Below are 20,572 nucleotides of genomic sequence, written 5' to 3'. Positions count from 1 at the left end.
CCACCAATCACCAATGTATATACATATACGTGCCGCCAACTTGGTCTTTGCTTTTGACCTCTATTACTTTCCATTTTGCTACAACTCTCCAAACTAATACACTCATTTGAATTTTGTGACCCTTACAAATAATAGACAATTCAAATATTTGAATTTTTTTTTTTTCTAAAAAAAAAAAAAAAACATAAAATACTATAACTAGCTATGAAGCTTTTTGGTTTCTTTTTAATTAAAAAAAATAAAAAATGAATGTCTTAGTAATGAACGAGAATTTGATGTCAATTTTCTTATTATTATTTGTGTTTAGTGTTTCGAAAAGAATTTTGTTCCAACTTAGGAAAGTGGATTAGAACAATAATTGGAATTAGTATAGACGTATAGTCCTCAAGTTCAATATAAGAGTGAGTTGTTTTCCCTTTGTGTTGAAAATTAACTTCATCTTTGAATTGCAAATGATGTGAAGATATACCTAATTTGATGTGTTGGTGTGATTATCTATAATGTATAGTTATTGTATACGTATTACATGTCTCGTTGCACTAATTAATAACGCACTATTCTTGTATAGTTACTGATGTAAGGATAACCCTAATAATCATCGTGTTCATATTGATATAATCAACTCTTGAGTCCATGTAATTTGGCCCTTTTGTTTTTTTTCCGAGATAGGGGTCATACAAATATATCGATAATTTAGTACTATATCGAAAAAAAAAAAAACATTATCTTGGGGGATCATTTATTGTAAATTCATACATGTCACTAAAATTCAAATAATAACACATTAAAAAAAAAATACTTATATCTTCAGTGATCTTAATAAGATACCTATCATAATGCTAGCTAGTAATTACAAAAATTCACAATCACACGTCTTACATGGTGGGTTGCCAAACTACATTGTTGAGATTTGCGACCCATGCCATTAGGTGTCAACCTCCATATTATTAAGCTGCGACTCTTTCTAAAAATATATAATCTTCTTTCTTTCTTTCTTCTTCTTTTTTTTTTTTTTTTTTTTTTTTTTTTGGGTTATCTAGTTACTCTTAATTAAAATTAAATTTCGTGAGATTTTAATCTAAGCTAGCTACTCTTTTCCCGTGGTATTTCAAAACCCTACTCAATCACGTTTGGTAACAACCCTAGCTAATTTAATTTTATCAAATATGTATAACTACTAAAATCTAGACAAATAATGACAATAGTTTTTCTACTAATATCCGGGTAATTTTACCATGTATTGATGTATGGGCTTGTTCTCTTCAACTTATTTTCAGTTCAATTCAGTTCCTAATTTCCTTCTCTCATAAAATATTCAGTTCATTCAGCTCCAATCAGTTCAGTTCAGTTCAGTTCAGTAAATCAGAACAGGCCATATGTATATATTACATTATCATTGTTATTATTCCTTATGAGTCTCTACTATTATGAATATGTGATAATGATGTACTAACAATAGGAAGTAAAATAAGTTTCCGATTCATAAATTCTAGAACTCAAAATGACCTGACAATACTTTTGAAATAGATTTTTAAATTAATTTTATTATTTTCTTTGTATATGGCCTTCGTGTAATCTTTCCTTCTGAAATTTTTTGTCACTATTTATCTATCATAATTGTTGTTATTATTTAAAACGTGTATTTTCTCATCAATTATTACTCGTAGTATTTTTGGTAAATGTTATTCAATTTTTAGTAACACCATAACAAATTTATTCACCAATCATATCTTATTATTGGCGTCCCTACTATATATCATAAAAAAAAGGTAGCCCGGCCTATAATACTTATTATTTGTTTTTAATTTCATAACTAATCACGGACCAAAAGGATACAAATGACGGCCGGAACATTACAATTCATTAATATTGCATATTATTACAATTTTTATACGAAGTAATAATTTTGAAATATGGAACAAATTATTATCAGTTACGGATCTAAAATATATACAAAATATATCGTAATGTATCCCGGTAAAGGCTATCCCTCACAATAGTTGTGATAATAAACAATTATCAAACTTTATATTCATATCGTGTTGGATACCTAACCCATATAATGATACATACATTCCCCTAATATTTACAAATTCCTCAAATCAATTTCATTTTCTTCCAACTTTTCAAGTCACATCTTAAATATAATGTACTTGTAAGGGGGGGGGGGGGAATTAAAGACGTTGAAGACATGAGTATATAAATCTTTTTCAAGACAATGTTAGTTCGTTTTAGCAATATTGAGATAATTGATTAATTAATTATTCTACATTGGAATAAAACCATCACTTCAACACCTTTTATTTCAGTGCAAAATACTACTAAAATAATTGTTGAAGAGACAAGAGTCGAGATCCTAAAATAGAGTAGCTGTTAGTGTAGCCTTCATGAAAAAGGGATAAAAAGCAGCTCAAGACAACGTACAAATTAGCTAAGCCTGCATGGGCCCGCCTTCGGCCCTATTACTCTTATTGTGATAGTAACGTTATTTTTGCTCAAAATATCTACCATAATGTTTGCAAACTTCCAAATTTTAATTATTATTGAAAATGTTTAAGAATTCTATTCATTCACTCATTTATTTTTGATATGATATATGATGGATGATTGTCCACAAATTAAGAAATTTTGAGCAAATTTATTACCCATAAGTTAAATGGTAAAAGTGATTTTATGTCGATGCTACCTAAAGGATGCATTTGTATTGTATAATCTATAGCTCGTAACTTATTAGTTATTGTTACAAATTAATTTACAACGAATTGGTATAATAAGGTGATCGGTGGGTAGTATATATAGTTCATCTATTTCCATACGTGCTTATTTTGGGTGCAATAATATAAATTAAATCATGCACAAAGTTCCACACATAACTGAATACGAGTAACATTTAGCGCGTAATTGTTTGGATGAGCTCCACTCTTAAGAGTAACAAGCCAAAGATGCCACCAAATGATCTACTGCCATGGTATGATAAACACGTGGATACTAAATTTCTGTAAATGAGTAAATAACTATACGTGCACATCACTCTTACCATATATGAATACCGTGTAATGGAAATTGTGAATATGGATTTACACATATAACAAAATGAATATGAGCAGCATTTATTAGTGTTTAATTGTCTCTGCCACCAAATGATCTACTGGCATGGTATGATAAACGCGCAAATAGTGCTTTAACTTAGATAACTATGTACATGCTTATTCTGGCATACGTATGATATAATGTGAATTGTGAATAAAGTTTCACACTCAACTGAATGCCAGTAGCCCTAGCATTTAGTATGTGATTGTTCATGATATTAAATGATATAATATTGTGAAAAAAGTATTGAAACAACTAAAAATGTGTTAAATCATGAAAGTTTGAAAGGTAAGAGCCGCTTAGAGCATTAATCTTCATGAAAGTTGTAGGAATTCAAATTTTTTTAATTTAAAATTACACTGTACCCTTTATAACCAATTCAATTGGATTATGGTTCTGTTCTTTTGAGCTGTACCCTTTATAACCAATTCAATCAATTAAGCTTATTGTTGCATCTTGTTCAATTGGATTATGGTTATGTTCTTTTGAGCTGTTCTGCTCTGCTTTACTGAAATCTATTCAACTTTGCATTGCTCCGCTAAAATCTATTCAACTTTGCTTTGCATTGCTCCGCTGAAATCTGATCAGCTAACTATTGCTCTGTTCTACCTGTCTAGAAGGTAAAGGCCTATATATCAAATGAATTGTAATTTTACAAGTGACGGTGATTGGTATTATGATACTCTATAATGCTGGAGTATTAATAATCCAATATTAAATATGAGTATATTGCAAAAACTTGGGAGTACATCAGTACAGTTAGCAATCCCCAACAAATAAGCTGTAACTGTCAGACGATGCTTGTTGAATTGGGATTGGCATCAAGTTGTACTTCTGTAAGAGGACAAACTTTTCAGAAATTATAAACATAACATAACTAACCCTTTTAATTTTGATAACATAACCCTTTAATTTTAATTGTAAATAAATCAAATTATTATTTTTTTATTAATTAAATTAAGGAAAATTTCACATTTGCTACCAGCAAAAGGACCCTATTTCACATTTGCTACCCCTTTAATTTTTATTTTATATTACTACCACCCAAACACACTAACTGTTATAATCACTACCACTTGACTTACACCGTTAGTATTTCCGTTACCACCACCCAACCACCGTCCAGCCACCACTCCTTCCCACCCACCAGCTGCCAATCCGCCGCAACCACCACTCACCGTCCAGCCCAGCCACCAAGCCACTGCCATAGTTGCCTGAGCCCAATCCCCTGCTGCCCGCGACTCCGACCACCCTGATTGTCGGCGCCGGCGTCGCATTCCCAACCCCTCGAAAACCCGATCAGCCCCTCTCTCCCCTCGAAATCCACCTCAATCTCAGCCCCTCTCCCCTCGAAAAAAAGAAAAACCTAAACTACCCAGCCACCACCCCCGCGCCACCACCCCCTTCCCCCCCCCAACTCACCGCACCCCTCCCCGAAACCACCACCCGCGTCGCACCACCAGCCCCAACCCACCTGAACCCTCCCCCTCCCTTTCCCGCAACCGCGTCGCCCCCAAAAACCCAAAACCCAAAACCCTCGTCCCAAAAAAAGGCCAAGAATCTGACCTTAAAAGGCTGAAATCGGCCGGTTTAGGCCACTGAGCCCCAAAACCGGCCGATTTCGGCCATTTGTGGCCAGATTCGTGGCCGTGGTGGGATCTAGGGTTTTAGTTTTGGTGGTTTCTGGGGGCGACGCGGTTGCGGGAAAGGGAGGGGGAGGGTTCAGGTGGGTTGGGGCTGGTGGTGCGACGCGGGTGGTGGTTTCGGGGAGGGGTGCGGTGAGTTGGGGGGAAGGGGGTGGTGGCGCGGGGGTGGTGGTTGGGTAGTTTAGGTTTTTCTTTTTTTTTAATTTTTTAATTTTTTTATTTTTTTATTTTTTTGGCCAATAATAACACGACACGTGTCGTTATGGACCCACTTAACGGAAAATCTAACGGATTCCGTTAAGTGGTAGTGATTATGAAAGTTAGTGTGTTTCGGTGGTAGTAAAATAAAATAAAATTTTAAAGGGGTAGCAAATGTGAAATAAGGTCCTTTTGCTGGTAGCAAATGTGAAATTTTTCTTAAATTAAGGAAAATTTGCGAGGAAGGTCCTTTTATGAGGTTGACCTTGTGTGGAAGGTCCTTTTATGAAAAAGGTGGCACGAAAGGTCCTTATATGAACATTGGGTTGCGATGAGGGTCCTTTGACCAAATTCCGGCGTTGACCAAGATTTTCCAGCCAAAAATAATCACGTGATGTGCACGTGACCACTTAAATGAGGTTTTTTAGGTGGTGGATGTTCGAGGTGTGGGTTTTAATGGGTGGTTTTCGTAGGTGGTCGGTTCTGGTTCTGGTGAAATCAAACACCATAACAATTAACAACCATAATTCTAATTGTAATTGTTGTTTCCGAGCTTAATTTAAAGGGGGAAAGGGAAATCAAGGGAAAAGAGGGAAAAAGGAAAAAAAAAAACTCATTTAAGTGGTCACGTGCACATCACATAATTATTTTTGGCCGGAAAAAATTGGTCAACGCCGGAATTTGGTCAAAGGACCCTCCTCACAACCCAATGTTCATATAAGGACCTTTCGTGCCACCTTTTTCATAAAAGGACCTTCCACACAAGGTCGACCTCATAAAAGGACCTTCCTCGCAAATTTTCCTTAAATTAATTACTCTACAATTATGACCACTTTATATTTCCTCCTTAATCTTCCAACATGACAGCCTACCTGAAATCTGCTCCTAAATCAGCCTAAATTAAGTTTAATTAAATTAAAAAACATAGGTGCATGTGTTAAGTAATAAAGATACTTTGTCACGTGATTATATTTTGGATCACTTTAATTAATTAATTATATGATTAAGATTATTAGGCATAATAATACAAGAACATTTGCTAATCAATGTTATAATGGAAAATATTTATAACAAAATTAAAGGTTAGTCCAAAGTATATATGATAGAGGCCTAATTGATGTAATAGCGTGTTAGATTCTGTACTTTCACATGCAATTGGTATCTTTACAAGTGTAGGTACGTACCCCTTGTATTTTGTTGTCACAATTACTCCCACATGTAATCACATGCATTTTACTTCAAAAATTACACTTCATAAGTTCATTTTTACCATTTTTAGTGTTTTATACTTTTATATGAAGTTTGCTAAATCTTGTAATTTGTATGTAAAGAATAGAATGGAAGGGTTTTTAGTTTTGAACTTGCTTGGATGGGTGGTGTTTTGTGGCTTACACGTTTGTTATTTACGTTATGTCATAATCGTATTATTTCAAGAATTATTAACTACATATCTATCTGATCTTATAAAGATAAAATGACGTCATATCATATTAATTCGAAAGTTCATATCATCACACCAAAATAAGAATTTTAAATATAAAGAAGAAAAAAAAAAACAGATATTTGGAAAAGTCATATTATATTTAAACGAAAGCTAAAATACCTCGATAAATTATTAGCTCAAAAATACGGTCAAATTTTAGTAAAATTGTGGAATTAGATTTGAGCCAATGAAACCAAAACTTAAAAATTTTAATCTAGGACACCTTATTTTAAACCAAATTTTTTTTCCCCAATGGAATAAAGGTGCCTTGATGAGAGGATTATTCCATTAGTAATGTAATTTTTTTTCTATTGTAAATTCTTCAAATTTAATTTCTACTGGAAATGGATGCAACAAACTTCAATTTTGATGAACTAAATATTATTGTTTTCAAGGGAGGATTCAAGTGTTTGGATTATAAAAATTACCGTGTTCTAGTTATTGGCCCGGGCGATGCCCCGGTTTATTATAAATTTAGTAATTTAATGAAACTATACTATGGCCTTGTTTGACACCTAGAGCTCAAATAGTGTGTGTGTGTGTTTTGTTTTTAAAGATGAGATCTTAAGTACGTAGTTAGTTGTTTGTGTGAGCTAGTTGGTTTGACTATAATTTTTGTTTTTTGGTTAATATAGAAAAAATAATAAATCAAATATTTATAATTTTGATGTCAATATATACTACTTCGTATTAATTATTGCTCGTACTCTATAACTACAATTTTATGAATTAATGCACAAAAAATGGAGTAATGATTAATTTCTTACAAATTATATTATTGTGCAATTACTAAGGATTTCAAGGGGAATTTAAATTGGGGGTTACACATATATGAAAAACCTTTCAATCAAATTATATTATTGTGCAATTATTAAAAATAAATTTAGATAGAGTAGTGGTTATACATATGAAGAGTTTTTCAATCAATTTAACATTAATACTTGGAGGTTAAACCAATGAAGAGTTTTTCAAGAACACTAAATATTACACTTCGATTATGTGGCAATCTTGGAATATGATGTGGCGCAATAAAACGTAAAAATGACACATGGCGTTACAACACTCCTTACCTTGGGTTTTAATAATAATATAGATTATTCTACTTATTTACATTAATTATATTCTTTGGAGGGTCCTTATTAGTTATTATTGTGCTTCTTCCTCCATGATTGACATACATAATTTTCTTCCTGTCATAGAATGTAAAAATGATTCTTTTCTTTTGAATTACTCTGTAAAATGTTTTCGATTTAAGTTCACATGCAACATAGGACATACATAGTAATGTCTCATAAATAAATATAGTCATGTTATATTGTATGAATAAATAGAATCACACCGTAAAAAAAAAAAAAAAAAAAAAAGCTCTAAAATAAACACTTTATTCATACAACAAATTAAAGTGATCACCCACTTTCTAGCTAATCATCCTATCCACATATCCACTTACCACCTTTTCTCTTTCCCTCTCTCACAAGTTAATTTTTGAATTAAGCAAATCATTACACACTTAAAAATCAAAATCACATCCATTACAAATGTGATATAGTACAACCAAACTAACTAATCTCAACAAATTGAAAACTTTTCAATTTTTTATGATTCCGTAAAAACTTTCCACTTTTTTACGGTTGTGAGAGAGAAAGCACGCACTGTTATGTTTTTACTCTCTTGTTTTTTTTTTTAAGTGATATATTTTTCTTAAACCTTCTTTTTGTTTGATCGAGTGATACAATTCCTTTTATGAAAATATATTTACTATTTTCAAATATATCTCACCTTTTTAGTCCTCACTACACCTCTACTACTATATTTTTAATTATTACTCGTATTTTCTCAGTCTCTTTTCAGGGCTCTCGCTTATATTCATTACGGAGTATTTATTTTTCTCGTCATATATCCTAATAAAAAAAATTCTATAAAATACACTACATACATTATAATTTTTCTAAAAATTTGCGAGAAAATTAGTGTGTCATTAAAAACAGGAGTATAATCTATTGTTAGAGTATCAAACACTCCTTCCTCTTGGACTATTTATTTTTTAATGAAAAAAAAAAAAATCACATAAGCCCTTTATTATAAAAATTAAAATTAAAAGAAATGAATACTCCTCTTTTTAACCAACTTACCGGTTAGTTACTTTTTATTATTAAATATTATGTGGACATATATAAAACCCTAAGAAGAAGGGTCTTTGCTTAACATTCCAAACAGAGTAAACAAAAACAGAGAAACAAAAAAAAAAAACACCACACCATGGCTGAGTTAGAGAACATAAACTCAGTACCAAACATGATCACCTTCCTCTCTTCTCTCCTTCAACGAGTCGCCGAGTCGAACGATATCACCCGACGATTAGAGCCTCAGAAGGTGTCTGTTTTCCATGGCCTTACTCGCCCTACAATCTCTATTCAAAGTTACTTAGAAAGGATTTTTAAGTATGCAAATTGCAGCCCTTCTTGTTTTGTTGTTGCTTATGTTTATCTTGATCGATTTACGCAAAGACAGCCATTGTTGCCTATCAATTCTTACAATGTTCATCGTTTGTTGATCACTAGTGTCATGATTTCTGCCAAATTCATGGATGACATGTAAGTTTCTCAATTTCTTAGTATAAATTTTGCAATTTTGGTTTACTCTGTTTTCCTCTGTTTTTGGTTTAGATTTCTTGATTCTTTGGAAACTTATGTTTAAATGGTTTAATTATGTGCTCAAATTTCTGGGTTTTTGAAGTAAATTACTGGGTTTTTGAACAAAATTGAATTATGGTTTTGTGGGTTTTAAATGTTTATAAATCATTGGGTCTCTGTTTTCAAATTGAATTTGTTGTTTTTAATAAGGATTTTGCATTTTAGTTTTCAATTTTTTCAGGAATTTCAAGAATAAATAATTAAGATTTAATATAACATGCCAAATTTATCATTTCATGTAATTTTTTTTGAATATTAACTGATTTTTGTGAAATTATAATTAGAAATTAGTAGTAAAATCATAATTTTTTTTTTTGGTAAGAAATTGGGAAATGCTGGACCAGCTAATTCCAGCTAAAATTAATCTGTCTCTTTCTCAAATGAGTTAAATTTTTAAAATTAGAAGAAAATCTTTTATATGATCCTTTCACATGGGAGTCACTTAATAATGAGGCCCACTATTAAGCATAAATTTTGGATTGTAATAATATCAAATTTGAAAATAAATTTGAATTAATCCATTTAATTATTCTTTGTTGACTTTAATCTAAACTTTAATTTATGTTTTAATTTACAGGTATTACAACAATGCATATTATGCCAAAATTGGAGGTATAACAATCACAGAAATGAACTTCCTAGAGGTTGATTTCTTGTTTGGTTTGGGATTTCATTTAAATGTGACACCCAACACATTTCATACCTACTGTTCTTACCTTCAAAGAGAAATGTTGCTGCTACAACCCCCTCTTAATGTTGTTGTATCCGATTCTAATTCGTCGTTAATCATGGGTAAATCATCTACTATGATGATTCACTCATGTTTTAACGACGATGAGCCTACGTCTCATCATCAACAACAACAACAACAACGACAATTAGCTGTTTAGCTAATCCGGGTTTTTACTAATTAGAACTTAATTTGTACTTAGCTTGTAGAGATAATCTCTGTCTCTTTTCTTTTTCTTGATTTAAAATGGTTATTGGTGGAAATGATGAGCAACATGAGAATTTTGCAACAATTTATTTGTCTCTAAGATTAATTCTTTCCCTCAATTTTTAGGTTACTTTACTTAGAAAATTTTTGGATCTGAAAATTTTAGTATATAATGTATGTTTTATCTTTACAAAAATTAAAGTTCAAAAGGTTTTAATGTGGTCTCACTTTCTTACCAAATTGTATGAAGATACTTTGTCTTCATTTCTCAACCAAGCTCAGATTCTAAACCTTTTTTTATTTTGGTCCACACTTATTTGCTGCTTGTGCTGAAAGGGAGACTTATCCATATGTACCCACCACCTTTGCTCCTCTTTGCACCTAGCCCTTAAGCAAAGTATTCACAAGCAACCAACCTAACATATATTTTAAAATTAATATAATTTCCTCATATTTTTTAGTTGTCATGTTACTGGCTCACATCACAGATTAATAGATCACACTGTCAATGTTACAATTAGTTTCAAACCAAAGTGTGCGGCATTGGCTAGAATGTTTCAATTTTGTAACATTGATATAGAATTTGGTCATTAGTTGTCACTAGTTACTTGTTTTGATTGAGAAACTAGCTTTAGGGCATGAACATCACTTTCTCTTTGTAAAAGTTCATCAATTTATTTCTTTTCATCTGGCTAGCAGGTGTTAAAGAATGAATATCAGAGCTACTCCGTATATATAAATATATACGTAGTATTAATTTGGAGAGACTTTACAGCGCCATATATAAGCCAACGTGATTATCATAAGATATAGTTATTTGGGTGATCCGATCCATTTGATTATAAGATGTAAAGGATATAAATTAACAAAAGGGAGAATAGTACAAGGAAGAAGAATAATAATAAGTGGGGCTGAGAGGTAAATTTGGGGTAGGGAAGAAAAGACAATGTAGGTTTGATTATAGACAGGTTGTGAAGGTTTATTATTGACAAGGGAGTAAGGGACATTTTGCATGTGCTTGTACATCGACTACCAGCTCTTGCATGTGCTTTTATGGCCTTTCAAAACCTACAATAGATAGTTTTTGATAATGACTGTAACTAACCTTATATAGTATACTATCATATGTCATGGCCCCTTATAAAGGATTCACATATATATTCCTCGATACTAAATATAATATATATCATAGTCCAATTTTACAAGCAATATATGGTATGCCTTTTCGAATAACTTGTTAAAAATAGCATTGATGTAGATTGTGTAGCTGCATGGTGTTAAGTAATTACTTAACGTATTAATTGAAACTTCAATAATTGGCCTTTTCTTGCACTATGAGATTCTCTTATAAGTAGGTGTACTTAGTTTAGAAATTGAATTTTCGAACCAAGATAGATTTATTAATGAAGGCTTTATGATGAAGTTAAAAGTTAAGATAAGGTATGGTGTACTTTTGATTAGTTAAGTGTATGAATTAATTGGTGATATGTTTTTTAGAAGTAAAAATGACGTATTGTTTAGGTGAGATACGTTGCATTGGATTTCTTCATAAGATGGTGAACAAATTGTGTGAAAATTTTATTTAATTTCTGCAAGACTTGCATTGATGCTTGGTCATGGTATTATATATGGACAATATGGTCGATTTTTGTAAGGCGGCCCTTTGTTAGTTGGTAAGAAAAGGTCATAATGAAAATGATAATTTTGTATTAGGCCATATAATGTACTCCCTCCGTTTCATAATGTTAGTCCCATATGGAATCAATCACATAAAATAAGAAAACAAATATATTTGGAATCTAACATTAAAGTACAACATATTTCATAATTAGTTTACCTTATTTAACTTTTTTTATTTTTCATTAGGAAAGCACAAGTCATAATTGCATAATTTAAGGTAAAAATTTCCTTACTTAGGCTCATGTCATCAATCAACAATCAATTAATTAAAAAAAAAATCAAGTCATAAATGAAATATATTCAATATGAGTAGAACTTTTTGAAACACCCAAAATAGTATGTGGGACTAACATTATGAAACGGAGGGAGTATTTAGCTTTATTGGGCCGTTGTTATGTTACGAACCCTACTCTCTAGGTTGTATATATATACCTGTGCATATGCTAATGAAAACACACTACTCTATTCTCTATAAACTCTCTATTATTGACATTTTGTACGTGAACTTATTAGAAAATTCTCATGACAATGTTAGTTAACTCCAAGTCTCTTTTTCTTCAAAAATAATGTATATAGTGTATAAATTACCATTAGATTTTTTTTTTTTTTTTTTGATGAAGATAAATTACGATTTTTGATGGTGGTATTGAATAATAATGCACATTTATGAAGAAACATAAAGTAAAAAGATGAGATGAGATTACATCGCGTAGTGTATTCCAATATTAGTGTGGTTGCGTGCTAAGTGGATATCACTTAACAATCAACTAGGTGACAAATAAGGAAATTGATAGAGAATATCCATAGAATATTCTCATCTTAGGTTTAGGATATATTCTGTACATATCTTATAATTACCTAATATGATTAGGTTTCTCATTGTAACCCTATAAATATTGATCAATGGAAATCACTCTATCAAGGAGTTTATATTATCTGACATGGTATCACAGCTTAGGTTAGATCTTGGGATCATATACAAAAATTCTCACCCTGCCGGTGGGTTAGAAAATTAAACCCACCGGCGGGATATTCAAAGTTTTTTTTATGCTTCCGCAAACACACATATAGAATTTTTTTTTTTTTTTGTCAGAGTTTTTTTTTAGAATCTTTATGTAACCTTGCGCCTCCTATCAACAGTAGCAATCGCGAAAAGCCTCCTCCATCGTTGTTGGCAATCGCATACACTACCGCCTCCCACTACTGGCAGTAACCACATCTGCCAACCTACTCCATGTGCCGCACTCTACTTCCACCTCCCCATGACCAACAATGATTCTTACATTGCCTCATTGGTTTTTTTTTACACATAATCACATAGATTTTGTTCTGGTGGTGGTATATCACAATAAGATCAACTTTTGCACATCTCTTTTGCTATCAAGTTAGCTCCTTTTATTGTTGCAGCACTTGGAATCTTTGTGGAGTATTAATTTTTGCTACCTGGTTTCTCTTTTGAGAATTGATTAATTTCAAGCGGTGGGATTTAATCTTTTCTTGCGCAATTTTATTTGTTTTTCTTCAACTGTGATTTCACGTAGTAGTGTAGTGTCTTCTCCCTGATGATGGTTTGATCCCTTAACTTATTCTTCTCTGGATCTGCAACTTGGCCCAAGTATATGCATGACTCTTCTCCTTCGGCCTAAAAGCGCATATCTCTACTATACGTAGGTCGTGGTTGTTGCTTCTCATCATCATCACCAGCACACGTCTACTACTTCTCTTTTGATCATGGGTTACTATACTATCCTTACCGTTCGATGCGTGATTCAGATCCAGTCTGAGCATCCGATTTTCTCCCGCTCTGACTACGGGGGTGTGATAAAGAATATCCATAGAATATTCTCATCCTAGGTTTAGGATATATTTTGTATAAGATTATCTTTGATATCTGTACATATCTTATAGTTACCTAATATGATTAGGTTTCTCATTGTAACCCTATAAATATTGATCAATGGAAATCACTCTATCAAGGAGTTTATATTATCTGACAGAAATGACCTCGTTCTCTACCAAACAATTGGAGCCGCTATCCTCTTCTATAACCCACTTTGGCACATTCAATGTTTACATATAGAGATGAGTATAGTGAATCTGTATGATATTTTCTATGTTTTTACTAGTAATTTTTTTTTTTTCATTTGACTTTTTATGGCTTGTAAGACATATTTTTAAACACATATAACCTCATTTTCATATGCGTAAAATTTATAAATATAACTTAATATATATTACTTGTAATAAAATATACAATGATATGGATCCAACAAAATCACATTTGACTATATCATACAAAGTATCTTATTCTTTAATGAGAATTTACAGCCAAAGATTTTATAATTTGACCCATAATTTGGAATGGCACAAAAAAAAAAAAAAAATTGGGACAGAGGGTATGGCAATTATTAATTTGTTAGACCTATAAGATATGAATATATATTACTTATAATAAAATATACAATGATATGGATCCAACAAAATCACATTTGACTATATCATACAAAGTATCTTATTCTTTACTGAGAATTTACAGCCAAAGATTTTATAATTTGACCCATAATTTGGAATGGAACAAAAAAAAAATTGGGACAGAGGGTATAGGCAATTATTAATTTGTTAGACCTATCAGATATGAATATCATACACTTGAAACTGAATTATTACTCCGTAGTAAGTATTTCATAATACTTGTATTTTTTTCCTAATTTGTGGGATAGAGGATTATTTAATAATAGGTCATACCACATCTAATCAGTACTCATATAATACTTTTACAATTAAAAAAACCTCCTCGTGAAGAGGATTAAGGGGTTGTTCAGTTCAGTTAAGCTCAACTCAATTCAATTAGATTCAATTTAGTATAGCTCCAATCAGTTCACTTCACTTCACTTCATTTCACTAAATGTGAAAAGGCCCTAACTCCGTAAGTCATATGTACATAATCAATTAATCTTATCAAATACGTAGGAATCATAAGTTGAAGTAAATACTAGCTAGAATTGTCATTTCTAGTGGACCAGTAAGAGATAAGGCCCATTAAGACACTTTTTTTTTTACACCTGAAGTTTTGGGCCTGAAGGCCCTAAACACTATCTTATTCTATTAACCGATACATTAAACAAAAGGAATATGAGTCCATATGACTTATATTTTCCATTGAAACTCATGATGGGCTAGGAGTAGAGCTGTCAAAAGTTGACCCGACCCGAAATACCGACTCTAACCCGATTATTAGCCTATCCATCTGAACTCGAAAAATTGGTGACCCAAACCCTACCTGAAACCAATCCTAGACCCGAATTGACTCGAGTATGTGAGACCCGAACCCGAGCATGAACTGACCTGGAGATGACCCGACCCGAATGTAACTCATAAATTATTGACCTGAACCGAACCCGACTTAAACCGAAATTGACCCAAACCCGTTCTAACCCGTCAAAACCCGAATTTAACTCGACTTGTTTATAACCTGACCTGAATTCAACCCGACTCATTCCTAACCCGGCTCAAATTTAACCCAACATGTTACAAACCCGACTCGAAATCAACCCGACTTGTTATTGACCTGACCCAAATTCATCCCGACTTGTTATTGACCCGACCCGAATTTTACCAGACCTATTACCAAGTCGGTTTAGGCCAGCAAAAGAAAGGAACATCATCCTCAAATTTAAGAGTTAAATATAGTATATATTTGTTGTCATTATAAACTATAGCTCCCTAGTATATTGCCATATATATTATAGTCAAAGGAAATAATTAGCTTGATAAAAATGATAATTATCTATTTATAGTTAGTTGAACCCGAATATCACCTGACATGTAAATGACCCGACCTGATTGTAACTTGCAAATTATTGACTTGAACATAACCTGACTTGACTCCAAGAATGACCCGACTTGGAAATGACCCAACCTGATTATAACTCGCAAAATATTGACTTGAACCAAACCCGACTTGAACCCAAGAATGACCCGACTTGAAAATGACCCGACTTGATTATAACCCGCAAATTATTGAATGAACCGAACCCGGCTCAAACCCGAGAATGACCCGTCCAGATTCCAAACCGCAAATTATTGACTTGAAACGAACCCGACTCGAACTCGAGAATTACCCTAACCCGTTTTAACCTGTGAAAACCCGAATTAAACCCGACATATTGTTCACCCGACCCGAATGTTACCCGACCTGTTATTAACCCGACCCAAACCCGATAAGAAGTATGACCCGACTCAAGCATGACCCGACCCGCATAGGTTATGGATTTAATTAGAATTGACCCGATTCGAGTTGACCCGACCCACTCTTACCGACCCAAACCCAACCCGTTTACCCGAATTGACAGCTCTATCCGAAACCTCCAAAAATTCTCAAAAAGCGTGGATAGTAGCATTCAATTTTGGAATTTTTTTGACTTTTTTCACCCGTAAAAAAAATTGCCGAAATGTTTACCATGGTCCCTAATACCCTCCGGGATTCCAATTGGCTGGGTAGAACCATCCAATTTGCCTTTAAACGACCAATTTACCGGTTTATAACTTGCACTGCTTTCATCAACCCAAACTTACCACGAACATTTATGACAACATATAATGATCATATATGGTTCCAAACGGCATTATATGACCCCAAGATGTATCCCCTAAAATCTCAATCCTTTTCAACACCGGGCCCCGAAACCTCCAAATCTCAAAAAGCGTGGATATTAGCCTTCAATTTTGGAATTTTTTGACTTTTTTTTTCGTTCGAAAATAAAAATTGCCGAAATGTTTACCATGGTCTCTAATACCCTCTGGGAGTCTAATTGGGTGGGTGGAATCATCCAATTTGCCTTTAAACGGCCAATTTACCGACTTACAACTTGCACCGATTTCATTAATTCAAGCCTACCACGAACATTTATGAAAACATATAATGATTATATATGGTTCCAAACGGCATTATATGACCCCGACATGTATCCTCTAAAATCTCAAGCCTTTTCGATATCGGGCCTCGAAACCTCTAAATTTTCTCAAAAAGGGTGGATAATAGCGTTCAATTTTGGAATTTTTTGACTTTTTTCGCTCGGAAATAAAAATTTCCAAAATGTTTACCATAGTCCCTAATACCCTCCGAGAGTCCAATTAATTGGGTGGGTGGAACCATCCAATTTGCCTTTTAACGACCAACTTACCAGTTTACAACTTGCCCCGATTTCATTAACTCAAGTCTACCACGAACATTTATGACAACATACGATGATAATTTATGGTTCCAAACGGCATTATAAGACCCTGAGATGTATCCCCTAAAATCTCATTTCTTTTCAACACCGGGCCCCAAAACTTTCGAAATTTCTGAAAAAGCACGGATACTAGCTTTCAATTTTGTAATTTTTTAACTTCTTTTCGCATGGAAAGAAATTTCCGAAATGTTTACCATGGTCCCTAATACCCCCTGGGAGCCCAATTGGGTGGTTGGAACCATCCAATTTGCCTTTAAACGACCAATTTACCGGTTTACAACTTGCACCGATTTCATTAACTCTAACCTACCACGAACATTTATGACAACAAATAATGATCATATATGGTTCCTAACGACATTATATCACCTCGAGATCGATGTATTCCCTAAAATTTCAAGACTTTTGAACACCGGGCCTCGAAAACTCCAAATTTCTCAAAAGCGTGGATATTTGTCTTCAAATTTTGAATTTTTTGATGACTTTTTTCGCCCGGAAATAAAAATTGTCGAAATGTTTACCATGGTCCCTAATACCCCATGGGGGTCCAATTGGGTGGGTGGAACCATCCAATTTTCCTTTAAACGACCAATTTGCCTTTAAACGACCAATTTCATTAATTCAAGTCTACCATGAACATTTATGAAAACATATAATGATCATATATGGTTCCATACGGCATTATATGACCCCGAGATGTATCCCCTAATTCTTTAGGCTTTTCGACACCGGGCGCCGAAACCTCCAAAATTACTCAAAAAGCGTGGATATTAGCCTTCAATTTTGGAATTTTTTTACTTATTTTCACACAAAAATAAAAAATTTCTGAAATGTTTACCATGTTCCCTAATACACTCCGGGCGTCCAATTGGGTGGGTGGAACTATCCAATTTGCCTTTAAATAGTCATTTTACCGGTTTACAACATGAACTAATTTCATTAACTCAAGCCTATCACGAACATTTATGACAACATATAATGATCATATATGGTTCCAAACGGCATTATATGACCGCGAGATGTATTTCCTAAAATCTCAAGGTTTTTCGACCTCGAACCCAATCTCAAAAATTTCTCAAAAAGCGTGGATATTAGTTTTCTATTTTGAAATTTTAGACTTTTTTTTCGCCCTGGAATAAAAATTGCCGAAATGTTTACCATGATCCGTAATACCCTCCGAGAGTCTAATTGAATTGGGTGGGTGGAACCAACTAATTTGCCTTTAAACGACCAATTTACCGGTTTACAACTTGCACCGATTTCATTAAATCAAGCCTACCACGAACATTTTTGACAACATATAATGATCATATATGGTTTCAAACGAAATTATATGACCCCGAGATGTATCTCCTAAAATCTCAAGCCTTTTCGACACCTGGCCTCAAATCCTCCAAAATTCTCAAAAAGCGTGGATATTAGCCTTCAATTTTGGAATTTGTTGATTTTTTTTTCGCTCGAAAATAAAATTTGCTGAAAGTTTTACCGTGGTCCCTAATACCCTCCGGGAGTCCAATTGGGTGGGTGGAATCATCCAATTTGCCTTTAAACGACCATTTACGGTTTACAACTTGCACCGATTTCATTAATTCAAGCTTACCACGAACATTTATGACAACAAATAATGATCATGTATGGTTCCAAACGACATTAAATGACCCTGAGATGTATCCCCTAGAATTTCAAGACTTTTCGACACCGGGCCCCGAATCTTCCAAAATTTCTCAAAAAGCGTGGATATTAGCCTTTAATTTTGGAATTTTTTTTACTTTTTTCCGCCCACAAATAAAATTGCCGAAATGTTTACCATGGTCCCTAATACCCTATGGCAGTCCAATTGGGTGTGTGAAACCATTCAATTTGCTTTTAAACGACCAATTTACCGGTTTACAACTTGCACCGATTTACCAGTTTACCACGGCCAATTTAATTAACTTGCACTGAACCTGACTTGAACTGAAATTGACCCAAACCCATTTTAACCCATCAAAACCCGAATTTAACCCAACTTGTTACTAACTTGACTTGATTTCAACCCGACTCGTTCCTAACCTGACCCGAATTTAACCCAACCTATTACAAACCCGACCCGAAATCAATCCGACTTGTTATTGACCTCACCCAAATTCAACCCAACTTGTGATTGACCTGAGCCAAATTCAACCCGACTTGTTATTGACCCAACCCGAATTTTAACATAACTATTATTTACCTAACCCAAAAATTCAACCCGATTTATTACTAACCCGACTCGAAATTAACACGACTTGTTATTGACCCGACCTAAATTCAACCCAAATTGTTCCTGACCCGATTTCAAATCACCTTAAATGCAATTTAGACCACCTTATTATTGTTGATCACAGCATTTTGTCTTGGGAGACCAAGTCGGTCCACGCCAGCAAAAGAAAGGAGCATCATCCTCAAATTTAAGAGTTAAATATAATATATATTTGTTGTATGGTCAAAGGAGATAATTATCTTCCTAAATTATAGACTATAGTTCACTATTATATTGCCATATATATTATATTCAAAGGAAATAATTAGCTTGATAAAAATGTTAATTATCTATTTATAGTTGGTTGAACTCGAATATGACCCGACTTGGAAATGACCCGACATGATTGTAACCTGCAAATTATTTACTTGAATATAACCCGACTTGAATCCGAGAATGACTCGACTTGGAAATGACCCAACTTGATTTTAACCCGCAAATTATTGACTTGAACCGAACCCAACTTGAAAATGACCCGACCTGATTATAACCCGCAAATTATTGACTTGAACCGAACCCAACTTGAAAATGACCTGACCTGATTATAATCCGCAAATTATTGACTCTAACCGAACCCGACTTAAACCCGAGAATGACCCGACTTGATTCTAACCCGCAAATTATTGACTTGAAGTGAACCTGACTCAAACTCGAGAATTACCCTAACCCATTTTAACCCGTGAAAACCCAAATTAAACCCGACCTATTGTTCACCCGGCTCGAATGTAACCCGACCTGTTATTAAATCGACCTAAACCCGATAAGAAGTATGACCCGACATGACCTGACTCAAGCATGATCCAACCCAAACCTGACCCGCATAAGTTATGGAATTAATTTGAATTGACCCGACCCACTCTTACCCGACCCAAACGCGACCCATTTACCCGAATTGACTGCTCTAGCTAGGAGTAAAAGATGTTTGAATATGAGGACATTTAGAGATAAAATATTGGAGCATTTGTACAGATTAAGGTATCACTTTGTTGGTTGAATATAATCTTAATTACATAATAAAAATAAAGTTTGAGGTAATTGTAATTTTTTCAACATGTATACTATGTGTGATGAAATCCATATAATCCTAAATCTAAGACTCCAATTTATTTAATTCAAGAATCAAGATAAATCATATTGCAAATGAAGCGGTGTTGGCCTGTTGGGTAACATTTCTAGTAAACAAATCTCTTTAAGTCATCTAATCTATCATAAATGTATCAACAAATATTTGGATCAGCTAGTAAGAGAGTTGTTCCAACTTAAATAAAAATCTCGAAAATACAACAACATTTATTGGGAGAGCTTTTTCATCTCATTTTCAGGTAACTGT

The 20,572-nt window shown here is 33.6% G+C and overlaps 1 protein-coding gene across 1 annotated transcript; it reads left to right on the top strand.

Annotated features, from left to right (window-relative positions):
- The first annotated feature begins 8,605 nt into the window (after positions 1–8,605).
- On the top strand, positions 8,606–10,136 carry LOC145638400 (cyclin-U4-1-like). The gene is made up of 2 exons (XM_081689369.1): positions 8,606–9,011; positions 9,688–10,136. The coding sequence occupies exons 1-2, from the start codon at positions 8,677–8,679 to the stop codon at positions 9,998–10,000; spliced, it is 648 nt and encodes a 215-aa protein (XP_081545495.1). The 5' UTR covers positions 8,606–8,676; the 3' UTR covers positions 10,001–10,136.
- The last annotated feature ends 10,436 nt before the right edge of the window (positions 10,137–20,572 follow it).

The sequence above is a fragment of the Chenopodium album genome, chromosome 7, assembly GCF_948465745.1.
Source record: "Chenopodium album chromosome 7, dcCheAlbu1.1, whole genome shotgun sequence".
Classification (NCBI taxonomy): Eukaryota; Viridiplantae; Streptophyta; class Magnoliopsida; order Caryophyllales; family Amaranthaceae; genus Chenopodium; species Chenopodium album.
This window is presented reverse-complemented; position numbering and strand designations above follow the sequence as displayed.

What these genes read in the sequence shown, in the direction of transcription:
- LOC145638400 (XM_081689369.1), top strand. Translation starts at nt 8,677, where the DNA reads ATGGCTGAGTTAGAGAACATAAACTCAGTACCAAACATGATCACCTTC. An exon ending in GCCAAATTCATGGATGACAT is followed by an intron (nt 9,012 to 9,687) that starts GTAAGTTTCTCA and finishes TTTAATTTACAG; the next exon opens with GTATTACAACAATGCATATT.